The 14,228-nt window shown below is 43.2% G+C and overlaps 1 protein-coding gene across 1 annotated transcript; it reads right to left on the bottom strand.

Moving 5' to 3' along the window:
* Positions 1 to 3,829: 3,829 nt before the first annotated feature.
* On the bottom strand, positions 3,830 to 10,414 carry wdr74 (WD repeat domain 74). The gene is made up of 10 exons (XM_042084570.1): positions 10,269 to 10,414; positions 9,810 to 9,916; positions 9,574 to 9,698; positions 9,377 to 9,440; positions 9,073 to 9,216; positions 8,855 to 8,956; positions 6,453 to 6,609; positions 5,704 to 5,846; positions 4,630 to 4,683; positions 3,830 to 4,373 (listed from the first exon to the last, which is right to left on the bottom strand). Exons 1-10 carry the CDS (start codon positions 10,327 to 10,329, stop codon positions 4,188 to 4,190), a joined length of 1,143 nt encoding a protein of 380 aa, XP_041940504.1. The 5' UTR covers positions 10,330 to 10,414; the 3' UTR covers positions 3,830 to 4,187.
* Between the last annotated feature and the right edge of the window lie 3,814 nt (positions 10,415 to 14,228).

A 14,228-nucleotide genomic window follows, 5' to 3' on the forward strand; every position in this document is an offset into this window, starting at 1 on the left:
CTATACCACATGCTATCAATTCAATTCAAAGCCCAAACTATAAATCCTTAATCTAATCTCAAAACTGCAGTGAGGTATAGTCCTGATTTTCTTTTTAATCTTACAGGTGCTTGTTCTTAAGGGGTTCTCCCAGGTTGAATTAGTTTGACAGCATGGCACCATTTTGGGGTGAATCACAGACAGGGAAATATTTATCATAACATTATACAGTGGTCTGTCTAAACGTGTGTTGGCAAAATCTTTGACATGGCTGTCATATTTGTATTGTCATCCCAGTTCCACACAGCCCCTACTAAAGAGAGTTCCTAACTCAGGGACCCTCCAGAGCTTTCATATTACAACCCCCATCTGAAAACACCAAACATGCATTATGTATTATATTACCATATGCCATTTGCTATTACCATGAGCCCAGACTATAGGCATGCCGCGATCCCAAGCTCTGTCAGAGATGCTTTAGATGTCACCAGTGGCCTGAAATGAAGTGAAAACCATTTGTGGGTAACGGCACAGATGTTGACACTGCGTCGCCGCGCCACTCAGTCCTGTTTACGTAAGGACAGGGGTGCCACTCGTAGGCAGGGACCCGGCAGGCAGGTGGCTTTCAAATGGATGTTTAATGGTGAATTAGGAACGCTCACCAGGGGAACGGCAAGCACTTTTATCCCCCCCCCCTTCCCTTATCTGCACAAATCACATCTGCAATTACAGGGCGGAAAGCATCGCCTTTAATTGATCTGGCTTGCCGATTTGTTTCGATTTCTCGTTAGCTCAGTGCACACTCTCGCCCGCCCACCGCTGATAATGAATTGAGTCGTTAGGCAGGGTGTGCCTAAGCGAAAGTGACTCTAAACGCTCGGGGTGCCAGCTGCGAGGTGGCACCCAGGCATGGCGACGGGCACTAAAATGCTAAAATGGCACCTTGCGGTGGGAGTGCCGGGCACCTGTCCATTAGAGGTATTCCTGAGGCCCTCGGTATAGGCTGAGGCATGGGGGTGGACTGCAGCAGCTGGACACAGAGAAAGAAACAGGTCAGTGATGGAGCACCAAGAGACAGCAAGGGAGTTACTAAAGTATGCATACGTACAACTACCTCTGCCTAAACCTTTAACTGAGGTAACATCTAGCTAGCTTACTTGTCTGATATTTCTGAAAATCTATTGCAGTATCACCATGACTTTTTTTCACTTCAGGAAAGTCATAGTCCATCATAGGTATTTTTCGTTCTTCCCCTGATGCTTTGCAGTGTTGGCAAGCATGATGTATAAACCTTTGTCACTACATGAATTTTTGTCATTTTATATAGTTTTCCCCTTAAGCCAAGTTAAGATTTTCATTTTGTTTACTAGTTGTGTATCTCTGTGCCTCATAATTATTAATGAGACACTTCCACATCTCCGGGCCCTTGCTCATGGTCTGAATATTACTAATAACCCTGTGTCTGTACAAAGATCATGCAATAACATGAAGAAAATGTGTGCAAAAATATAAGCTATTCATGTAAGGACTAGAAGGACTAATCATGTCAGCACTTGAGCTGGTAAGAAGACTCCTATTAAATTATTGTTGAAAGTTGAATTATATTGTATTTATAATGTTAAAACTTGTGACATTATATTGGTTATTTTCCCAACTGTCAAATTAATGTGTTAATACAAAATAGAGAATGTATTAGATTAAATGCCAGTGCCTAATACAGTTTGGGACTTTTCACTTACAAATGACCTTTTCTGAAATAGTGAGTGTCCTATTTCCGTCTTTCTGCAAATAAAATGTGTTGTATTGTATTTCAGAATGAGCTGTCGCTATTTCATACTGCCCCCAAGTGGCCATATGGGGACACACAGTTTATACTGTGTGTATTCAGTGTTATCGCCATCTGCTAGTGTCACAACCTAAGAACTGTCTCCTACGTTTCTTGTGTTACAATCTACAGAGCTATAAATTAGAACTATGTTTACCAAATAACACAACATTCTACAATACCTGCTTTGCAAACTGACTAGACTCAGTTTTAGCCTGTTCACACTCCACAGATACACTGACAAAGCTCTTTTTGAATGAATATTGATGAGCTGTGAGAATTAGGCCTACGTTCAGTGTGTGTGTGTGTGTGTGTGTGTGTGAGAGCAAGTGAACAGAGAGTATGAGATTGTTAGTCAGTCGATGATTGCTGACCTTTGGTCCATGAGATGAGAACTCAGAGCACTTGCTCCCTGGTGCGCGGAGGGTGATGAGACTCTTCAGCAGCAGCAGCAGCAGCAGCAGCAGCAGGCCCCAGCCCCTGGCACTGAGACACCCCATTACAGCAGCTCTGTTCCCCTGGGGTGAAAAGAGCATCATGTCCCATTTCACAGTGCGACACATCAGAATAAACTCACAAATGAATCAGAAAGGGCCAACAACAGTCACCAGCAGTCACCGCCAATAGCACTGCGGCCAGTGTTTCAGGGGGACAGGAGGACGCGGCCGGCCGTTTGTCCTCGGGATCTGCAGGATGGACTGTCCCTTAAGGGACATGCCTGGTCCACCGGCGTACACCCCCAGAGCTGCATCTTTAGCCTTGATTTACAATTCCTCATACACCGGCTACTCATCTGCCAGAGCACCGCTCCCGCTCATCTGTCCCCTTCTGCTTTGTTCCCTGTCAGGGTTATGGGTTCCCCTTGGGCAGCCGCGCCGCGCCACGCCGCCTATGATAGAGCAGGGACCGGGGTGAGGGTGGGAGCGTTGATAGATGGTTAAGTGTGTGTGTGTGTGTGTGTACAGTATGTGTGTGTGAATAATGCGTCAGCATTGTCCTCTCTCCCGCTGAACAACGCCCCTCCGCCTCCTCCCCACCATCTCCCCCTCTCCTAGACTCCTCAAGGATCCCTGCTGCTCATTTAAATAGATATACACCCTGAGATCTGCTCAAAGACATCGCCTCTTATCACAGAGGGAAAGGCAAGGGGGGGGGGGGGCATGAGGCACAGACACATCTCATATAATAAATAAGCTTGTGGACGGGGGGGATAAGCTTGTGGACAGACTGTCAAAAGGTGTCCTTCTCTCCACATGGAGAGCTGCCTCAGGCCTCAGAAACTGAAGGCCAATCGACAATGAGTATTTGCTTTTTTCACATGTAGATGAAAAGTAACTTTCTCACAGTATACTACACAGAGACCACTAAATAAATATGCAAACATTCACCCTAGATGGTTCAACAAAACATCTTCAAAAGTTCTGCTTTTGAAGGGGACAAAATTTGTAGTAACACAACGCCGGAGTTCCCCTTTTCGTCAGTACTAGGTAGCCATTTAGCGCTAAGGTGGTACCCAATTCCATCTAAAATTGATGAAAAGGTACCACCGACTACAACGTTACATAGTGCAGTACAAGGCATTCTGGGTGCACAGCAGCAATGTCATCTCGGAGAGACTGTACTTTGAAGTCAGTGTAGTATCAAAATGAGTTTGAAGCTGTTGTTTTCTGAATGCTTAACACTAACAGCCACTATTTGAAGCATTATCTCTGAAAGTATAATAATAATAATAATAATAATAATAATAATAATCTCCCATCTTGGAATCCACTCCAATTTCCCTAAATGGAATGATATTTCAATCAAATAGCTGCATGTATTTCAGTTCCCACACCTAACCAGACAATGACGGCGGGCACATCGTAACATGCCTCTCCACTCACCCTGATAAACAAATGCTGTCAAGGGTGTGTGTGCACACACACAGACACACACACACACCATAATGCTGTATGGTTACATCTAATCAGGGGAGGACAACAAGGTATTGCTGGCTGGGTAACAAAATCAAGGCACAGACCATAATATGTGAACTGTAAGGTATAATAATAGGTGATGCAATGGTACAGTTTATATGAATAAAAGACTGGACACATGCAGTCTTTGGGAAGTTAATACTGTTCATCAAATTAATGTGAGGACCTATGAGATCTGTCCGACTCCCACAGGGACACAGCAGAACTCAGCTATACACATATATATTCTGCATGAACTCCAGCAAAGGCACAACAAAGATTCCATTCCGTCATATTCAATATGGCGGATTAGGTGATATAGGATCTTGAGATGACAGTCATCAGTTTTAAAAAATATGTAAATAGTCTACACATGGTTGGGTTTGAATTGATCACGCATAGTTCAGTCTTTTTCTGTCCATTTTCAGTTATTTCTTTGCTACTTTTCTTTTCTTGGTGGCCTCCGTCTCTGTGCCACCTGCTTCTGGCTCTTCATTAGCTCGTTTTTTTGTTTTCTCCATCACCGTTTCCATGGCATCCCACACCTCATCCTCCTCATCCCCCCCTTCCTGTTTGACCTCCTCCACGTCTCCAGATAGGTCGTCTCCAGTATTCTACACAGCAAAGACAAAGAAAAAAAAAAAAAAAAAAAAAAACACACATTCATTACTGCAATCTCCAATTCCACAAAACGTGAATGACAAAACCCTTAAAAAATAGATTTGTCCCCCCTCCCCACCTCTTTACATTGTCACTACCTGGGTGCCATCAACAAATCATTAACTATAGAGAATCAATCCTCAACACAAAACTGTCCATAAGTACAAAAAAGTAGCCATCACGTCTGTCACACACCAGCCAGCTACTCACCTCCAGACAACTACTAGAGAGCAACATACAGTTCAGTCTCGACTTCAGGTACACCTGTCGTGGATGAGAGAAGAAGGAAGCAGTCATGAAGTGCCTCATGAAAAACCCCTCACAGAGACAAGACAGCAAAAGGAGGCAATCTTGACAACTGACCGCACTTGTTAGAGTATAGATCAGAAGTGATTTCATAAGTCTCTATGTGCATCTATGCACAGCATCCCTTTAAAAGAACTCTGCATATGTTCTGCCTATGACATGCTGACAAGGATAGATAGTAATACTGTATGTACACATAAGATAAAGATACAGAAAAATGCAGGTACTTTTTTATATTTTACAAAATAACTCAAAGCTGGTTTTAGTAATGTTTTACATAAAACTGAAAAATAACATTGCTATATGTATTGTTACAATATGTGTATGCAAGTCTATGGGCCCTAAGTTACATGACAGGCAAAGACTGAGGTCACTCGACGAGTAAAGTGTCTCATGCATGAACTAAGCTAGCGTGTGGAGAGTGGGAGCACTGAGCTGATCTATTAGGATCTTCATATTAACTTGCCAAATAGATTTTGCTTTGTTATTAAAGCTGCAGTAGGCAAGTCTGACAGATTGAGGGGACTTGACCAAAATTTTGAAAGTTTACAACCATCATGGCCCTCCCCCACTACCACCGAGCATCCACTCATCGAGTTTGTGCTCGTCAGTGCGCACCAGACGGTGATTGACAGTCAGATCTCACACAGCCCTGCTCTGATTGGACCAGAAGAACCGGGAGCTGTGGAATTTTGCAAAACAAATAACAGGCTCTAGGTGGAGGTAGAAGTGCAGCTTTTTTTCTAAAACCGGCTGATTTATGTTTCTGTCGGAGTATAGTGTCGGTTTCAGTAAATATGATCAAAAGAATCTTGCCTACTGCAGCTTTAAATTGGTTTTAGTTAGACTTCAGACTTCGCCTGGCTATGTCAGGCCCTGTGTTTGTGTGTGTGTTTGTGTTTGTGTGTGTGTTTGTGTGTGTGTGTGTGTGTGTGTGTGTGTGTGTGTGTGTGTGTGTGTGTGTGTGTTTGTCCAAACCTTGTGTTGCAGGTTGTGGTCCTTGACGTTGTGTACTCTCAGGAAGCGATCCAGACCGCAGGAGGCCACCAGGGGGAGCGTTGGGTGACACTCTAGCCCTCGGACGCCCCCCGCCAAACCCTTGAGACACCCACGCACCAGACCTACAGCAAAGAGGCAAGACACAATGTTAATGCACTCAAGCATTTACTCTCACTCGCTCGCTTTTACATTTTTCTCTCACACACACATACATACACACGCACAAAGACCTAAAACCAATAAATAAACTGTTCACATCAGGTGCAAAGTTCAAAAGCCTAATTTAACTGTGAACTCAACATCTTATAAGAGATGTCAAAGAGGAGGAAATGGAGGACATAGCACAAGAGAAAATAGATCTACAGTTGTTGAAAAGGACAATCAACCGCCAGGACAACACAAGAGGAAATGGGTTTACTGTTTCTGGACACAAAATAAATGATAATGAGTCAGAGCCAATATTTCTAAGAAACCTAGCATGCACCTCCCACTACTATCTCATCTACTCTGAAAACTGGATGGTACATCAACTTTCATTGTCATACTTAACTTCTGTGCTCTCACCCTCTAGTTTTTCAGCACTAGCTCCCTCTTGTGGTGTTTGCTAGGTGGCATTTATTGTTATACAAGGTCTCATTCACAGTGTTGCTTCAGTTATAGTCTTCAATGTTAAATGACTTTGGATAAAAGTGTCAGCCAAATGAATAAACGTAAACACAATATTTCACCTTTCCGCAGGTCTAAGATGGCCAGCTGTCCCTGTGTGTTTCCCACCACCACGGAGTCTCCGCTGGCGGGCAGAGAGAGCGCGGTCAGCGGATACTCCCCAAACTGCACCTCCAGCACTGGCCGCCTCTGAGGGGAAGATGGGTCATAGATCCGCACCTACCGAACAAGGAGCAGAGAGAGGCTGGATGATTAGGTAGGTATTAATCAACCACATATATAAACATACAAACAAACACAAATCTATCTGCACATATAAAAGGATACAAGGAAGTTTATTGTCACATGCATATAGTTACTGGAAGTAAGAAATGCAGTGAAATTATGTCTGGTGTCAGCCTATTTGTGCATTTATGGGGGGGGGGGGTAAAAAGTGCAGTAGAAGAGGGGTTTAGTAGATTAAGTGGCAAGGGCTGCATAAGAAAGGTGGGGGAGGATTGGGATTGGGCGGGGGGCACCACCAAGGAGCACCCAAGAGCAACAGGGGCAAGGAAAAACTCCCTTACCAAGGAAGAAACCTTGGGCAGATCCACGGCTCAAGGGGCTAACCCAACTGCCAGGGGTCTTGGTGTGTGTGTTGGGGGGATGACAGGGGAGATGGGATAGTGTGCTGTGTATGTGGGGAGAGGGCAGTGTGCAATATGTGTGTCAATACATCATACAGATGGTGAAGGGACTTACTATTGCAGAGTACTGTATGTATGATGTATGTGAGTGATGACAGTGAAGATGTGTGTGTGGGCGGGAGGGGAGTGGAGCAGTGACTGTGTGTGTGTGTAGTGTGTGTGTGGGTAGGTGGGGGCAGTGTGCTGTAAGTATGTAGAGGATGTGTGTTGGAGAAGATCCTGAAGACAATGTGCTGTGTATGTGGGGGGGGGGGGGGGGCAGTGTGCAGCAAGTATGTAGAGGAGGCTTACTGTAGCAAGCAGTGTGCTGTATGTATGTGAGGTGATGACAGTGATGATGTAAGTGTGTGTGTTTTTTGTGTGTGTGTGTTGGGGATGGGGGTGGGGGCAGAAAGGCTAGGCAATCAAGGACATGGGTAGATAGATGGAGGAGAAATCAAAAATAATAAATAAATGGTTCTATGGAGATGTGCAGAAGTTGGAGAAAGTCAGATATGTGTGTGTGTGTGTGTGTGTGTGTGTGTGTTTGGGGGGGGGGGGGTTTGGATGGCCTGGGGATAAAAACTTCTCCTGAGTCTCTCAGTTCTGGCTTTGTGACTACATAGGCGTCTTCTTGATTTCAGCGGTAGGAATAATCCATTGTTAGGATGAGAAGAGTCCTTCAGAATCTTTTTGGCTCTTAGGAGTACTCTTCTGGAATAGATATCTTGTAGAGCAGGTTGTTGAGTTCTTATAGTACGTTCAGCTGAGCGCACTACTCTCTGCAGAGTACTACAATCTCTAACTGTGGAGTTCCCATACCAGGTGATGATGCTACCAGTTAGAACACTCTCAACCGCTGAAGTGTAGAAGGCCTTCATGATGGGTGTAGAAACTTTGAATTTCCTTAGCTGACGAAGGAAGTAGAGTCGTTGTCTGGACTTCTTCAGAACATATTGAGTGTTAACAGTCCATGTTAAGTCTTTAGTAATGTGGACACCAAGGTATTTAAAACTTGTGACTCTCTCTACAGATTGCCCGCTGATCATTAGTGGGGTGTAACTGTAGTTCTGCTGCTGCCTTCTGTAATCCACTACCATTTCCTTGGTTTTAGTGATATTCAGTGTCAAGCTGTTAGATTGCATATGAGTGTGTGTACATGATGTGTGTACATGATGTGTGTGTGTGTGTGTGTGTGTGTGTGTGAGAGAGCTCTTGAGGTTGTCATCACAGGAAAAGGCACAAAAAATAGACAATCCCAATGACCCACTGACTTCATGAATGGTGCATTAATTTCATTCTTCATAACACAGTTCCACAGTCCAGAGTCTTCTAAAGATCCTTTATCTTATCTAACCAGGAACTAGGGGTGCCCTGTTCCAAATGTTCCAGTCCTGATATTAATAACGATAACTGGACTTATTGGCCGAATATGATTTATGAGTGACACTAAGCAGCCCTAGAACTTGTTGGCGCAGCAAGTGTGAAATATCTTCAAACTGCCCACCTTTTATTTTCAGGTGGGAAGTTTGGAGATGTGAGATGTGTCAGCTCCCCTTTTAAGCAGAAGATCTATTGGCACACTACTGATGCCATTGTTCATGCTCGTAAATGTAAACATATAACAATGGAGTTTACTGGCACTACAGATCGGCCCCACTGTCATGATACAGTGATCTGTATCAGGCCGATACCCAATATCATTGTCGGATCACTGCGTCCTCACATGGAAAACCATACAAACCATACACAATTCTAAAGAAAAGCAAGAGTTTGTCCAAGCATTGGATTTGACATACCTGATGATGCCCTGTGCATGTGACGATCTTATCGGAGTCTGGGATGAAGGCCATATCTCTGACCCAAATTGGTACTCGCAGGTCCAACCAATCATTTTTCACCTGCCGGCCAATTCAACACAAAACATCAACAAAACAACATGACAAAATCAGCCAGTGGAAACAAGTCTTACTGACCCACCACAACTGCTCAAAAGCACATTATTGAGTCCACTTACATTTTTGGCTGTAAAAACGGGCTTGTCTGGTCTCTCCAGGTCCCATACTTTCAGTGGGTTTTCCTTCCCTCCTGTGGCTACTCGACTGCGCTGCGATTTGTTCTGTCGCATTCGGCACACACCGCTTCCCGCATTGATCTCAGCCTGACCACAGATCAACCAACAAATACTCAGGCCAAGAGGAAAGGCAAAGACGTTTACAAAAATAAAACAGAGTGCAGTTATCAAATCCAATCAATATGTCATTCTATATTCTGGATATAGGCTTGGTGTGATAAGCACAGTGAGTGTGCAACACACTTACGGTGTCAGTGCTCCCCTCCTTCCACACCTTTAACAGTCCTGACTCCACACAGGTGACCAGAGCACTAGATCAAGCAGCACCAGAAATAGTCATGAATTAAAGAGACCAAAACAAATGTATGCATCATGAACCGATTGTGATGGCAAGTCGCAAATATATATTGCAGTGCTGCTGAGCATACACAACTCGTGACTGACCTGTCAGTAACAGCCAAGCCTGTGAATTTGCCCTGTGAATGGTCTCCGCATTCCCTGCTCTCTGTGAAAATGCCTTTTTCTGTACTGAACGTTTTCACTACACCATTGGCACAGCCTACTAGTACCTAAAAGGAGAAAACACACAAAACAAACAACTGATTAGAGTAGAAACGTTCAGGCCACGAGCACTGGAAAGCATTATGCTATTAATATTGTGAGAAAACAGTGGTCTTCACCTCTGATTCCTGTTGATCGCCCCATCCAAGAACACAAACTTCCTGGTCTCGACTCAGGCAACTCATCTCACAGAAGTTGAAAGCTTGCTTCTTTGTTAAACTTACCCCTTTAAACCAAAACGCATGACAAACAGAAATGTTCAGTTCAGTTTGCAGGTTAATCATTTAGAGGGCAATTCAACGCAAAACTGTCACATCCATAACGCCAACTAAATACCATGGCATTGTGTTGACGTTATGGATGTAACAGTTTTGCGCGGAATTGCCCTAGATTGTGCGGTCACACACTGTCATTGACTCAATTGCAAAGTAATGTTTACCTGTAAAATGAACACTGAATAGCTGGCTAACGTTAGCACAGCACAGGCTATCTCGTTGACAACCCACGTGTTTCCACAACAGGCACACAAAGAATCCGCATGGTGAAACAAGGGAAGGTGTAACACATTGGTAGCCTACCTTTTAATATTCCTGTTTCCGAGCCGACCCATATCGAACAATCCTGGCTTTTAGAAACCATTTTAACTGCTGTTTATTTGATGACAACTACAAAATACGTACAACACAAACTACGCACCGCTGCATGGAGCCAGCGACAATAACAAGACTTCCTGTACGAAAGCAACCCGTATTTCTTTTTTTTTTTTTTCAAAATAAAAGTCGGAACCTTTTACACAGAGCGTATAGAGTATATCTCTATATACGGCTCTGCAAGGGATAATGTATTGTCCGCCGGTAATTATCAGAAAATAAGTCCCGACAGGGAGAACAGAACCCCGACGCGAAGGTGGAGGGGTTTTGCGTCGACCTGAAGGGACTTATTTACTGATAATTTCCGGCGGACAATACATTATCCCGCTTATTACACGGCTACTTATGGGGTTTTTTTCCTGCCATTAATAAAATTAAAATGAAAACAGTGAAATTAAAATGAAAAACTCGTTTTGCCATTTAATTTTCAAAGTGTCAGTGCAATTATCCTGCCAAATTTAAAAATAAAATGAAATATATACATTTGGCTTTTAATTTTCCTGATAAACACGATACATTTGTGACAAAAATAAAAATAAATTGAAAACGTCTATTTGTCATTTCATTTTCATTACCATCCATATTACTGCCAAAAATGAAAATGTTAGTTGGAAGATGAAAATGCAAACTTCACTTTGACCTTGCCTTTTCCTGACAATGTGCACAATGTATGCCAAAATGATAAATAAAATGAAAACTGACACCTGCTTGCGATTTTTTTCCATTTCTCGATTTTCATTTTCAAGTTCACAACATCCAAATGAGCTGCATTGTTAATGAGATGTATGTAGGTGGTGCTCTGGTGACGACAAATTAAATGCGCCTACCATGATCATGATTTAGCTTTAGATCGATAAACGCGGTTGGTTGACGGCAAGATGGCAGCCAGATCGGTCCAAGACGAGGCCGTAGCGGCCCTAGAGTCCCCGGCGTAGAATGCCTACTCAATTCGTCGGAGAGGACAGTACGGCGTAGAACGCAGGAGCTTGGATTTAGGTACTGTCCTCTCCGACGAATTGAGCAGGCTCGTGATTTTTGTTGCTGTCATTCCTAACTGCACATAGGCTGTAATCGTCTCGGCAGGGATATCCTGCCTGGGCCGGCCTCGTGTGATACAAGGGGATATTTTTATATGGACTTTTATTTTGACACCACCGTATTGTCTCTTATTGCCGCCACTACCACTGCCCTAGGTCCACGGAAATCAACAAACCTCGGTCCTGTTTAGAATGCAGTGAAAGCTGGCCTACTTGGCTTAGGCTATATTGCCACCAAGTGGAACGGAATGAAATGTAAATTTGAGCCCCATATTATGCTGCAAAGCTTAAAGATCAACTTGCAGGTTGATTTCAAAACTGAATTGTCTGAAAATGTCTTTTTAAAAATGTCTGTGTAGGAATTAATATGTTTTACACAACCTAAGGACAGTAATTCAGAAGAAATTGTAGGCTACCCATTTTAAGCAGCCTCCTATGCCTCTCCCGCCCACAAACGCGTCATATTACGTAGGCGAAGGTAAACCTTTGAAATTGGTACCTGAACTCTGCTGTCATTGTGGGTACATGCGTTCCTTCTTCATTCCCGACATCTTTTCTGTAGCCTAGCTCTGCTCATAAATAACTTCTGCCAGAAGGTTGCGACGGTCGCGAAGATAGATAGATAGATAGATAGATAGATAGATAGATACTCTATTGATCCCCAAGGGGAAATTAAAATATGGGCCATCAAACTGTTTGTTGTTATTTGTCATGCTGCTAAGTTCCATTAGAACTTTAAAGGAACCATATGTAAGATTGTGGCCAAAACTGGTACTGCAATCACTTTCAAAATACTGAAGAGCGATGTATCCCCTCCCCCTCCCCGCTGACTCGAGGTTGCCAACCCTGATGGCAAAACACTACTGACTTTGTGATTAGTAGATAGGTGGAGGGTGGCGCATCAGGCCAAAACACAACATGACAATTACAAAACACAACATCAACATCAGTTGAGGGCTGCAACTTCACTTTTTAAATGACAATACCCTGGCCGGACTACTGTTGTCAGTGATATAAGTATTTGAAATGAACATGATTTCTTAATGTCTAGTGACATATCAGGGCCATTTTATGATTAATTGAAATATTTTTCTTACACACGGTTCCTTTAAATGAAGGGAATCTACAAGGATCTCCAAAGTATAATTGCTAAAGCAGATTTGTTAAACAATATCAAGATAATGTCATAGAGCAGACACAGTGTTAGCCACCGTTATCACAGAGTTACCAAAACTCTCATGTTCTGACCCTGGCCCCTATCTCGCATAGGTGGCTCATAGTTATAGGAATGTGGCCCGTCACATGTATTTTCGTTTATAATCTCCTCTGAGTCTGTGTCGGGATCCATTACACCACTCATTAAACTTGACCTGTTCACCTCAGGTTACCTCACTTCCGGTTAGTGGTTTATAGAGGTGGAATTTTCTCACAATATGTTGTTTTCTGGTGTAGTTGTCATTTTATCCTTTCTGAGAATCTAGTTCCTTCATTGTTTATCTACACTTTGCTTTATAGGATGAATTTCCCAATGAAAAGCTATAGCGCTTTTCTATCCATTTTGTTTTCATAAGGATCTATTGTTACATTTGCAGTAATACACAATTAAAGGAACCGTATGAAAGAAATGTATTGCAATTAATCATAAAATGGCCCTGATATGTCACTAGACATTAAGAAATCATGTTCATTTAAAATACTTATATCACTGACAACAGTAGTCTGGCAAGGATATTGCCATTTAAAAAGTGAAGTTGCAGCCCTCAACTGATGTTGATGTTGTGTTTTGGCCTGATGCGCCACCCTCTACCTATCTACTAATCACAATAATTTGAAAGTGATTGCAGTACCAGTTTTGGCCACAATGTTACATATGGTTCCTTTAACTATTAGCTGACAGTTCCCCAGAGTTGTACAAAAAGGAGCCCTGCCCTCAGATCTGATACTGTATGTATGTTGCTGTCATGTGTAGGCTAAGCATTGTCACAGGTGTTATAAAGGAACTTCACACCCCTTTGAGGAGTGGAGAGGGAGGTACTGCAGTAATCCGAGCCACTGAGTAGACCTACACTACACTTGCTGTCGCTTGAGGGCCTGACAAAATGAAAGAACCCAAAGACAGAAATGTCTCAAATCACACAGGTGGATCCAGAGTAGGCCTTACAGTGTCCATCATCACTCCTCAGAAACTAGAAAAACTGCCATGGGAAAGCATCTGCCCTCCAAAGCTGCTGGCAATCAAACCCATGTTCTGCCTGAGTGCTGAGACAACAGTTGTCATGGTGAAAGCTAGTGATGGACCTCAACAGTGTTGCTGACAGCCTGAGGATCCTCTCCCAGTCAGAGAGGATGTCCTCCATGTGATTCCTGCCGACCAAAGGGTCTGGTGATCCATGATGGCTTGAGGGTCAACTGCATCACTGCTGCCAGAAGCAAACTCTCTGTGCCACTGAGAGCCCGCTGTGCAACCACGGCCGGCCGCAGGGCTGGTTCAATGCCTTCGCTTTCCTGCCCTAATGTTTCACAGACAGTTACTCCAGACTGAGACTGTGCAACAAATTCAGGTTAAATCTGTCCCAAAATTGAACACATTTTATATATGATATGTTTTCAAGCAACTATGTTCAGTATCACCCTTATGTTTATTTTGATGGTATATGGCCACGGTGAACATACTATAGCCATAGCTATGCACTTATTATGCAGTTCATCAGTTATCAACTGGGCTATTGATGATGTTTGCTCAGTTTTAGCATGCATTTAGGTAGTTAACTCACTAATTCTAAACCAAAATGACATGTGGCTTTAAACTGTAACAACATTAAACAGAATGTGGGAATTTTGTTACCACATT

This window comes from Alosa sapidissima, chromosome 2 (genome assembly GCF_018492685.1).
Source record: "Alosa sapidissima isolate fAloSap1 chromosome 2, fAloSap1.pri, whole genome shotgun sequence".
In the NCBI taxonomy this organism is placed as follows: Eukaryota; Metazoa; Chordata; class Actinopteri; order Clupeiformes; family Clupeidae; genus Alosa; species Alosa sapidissima.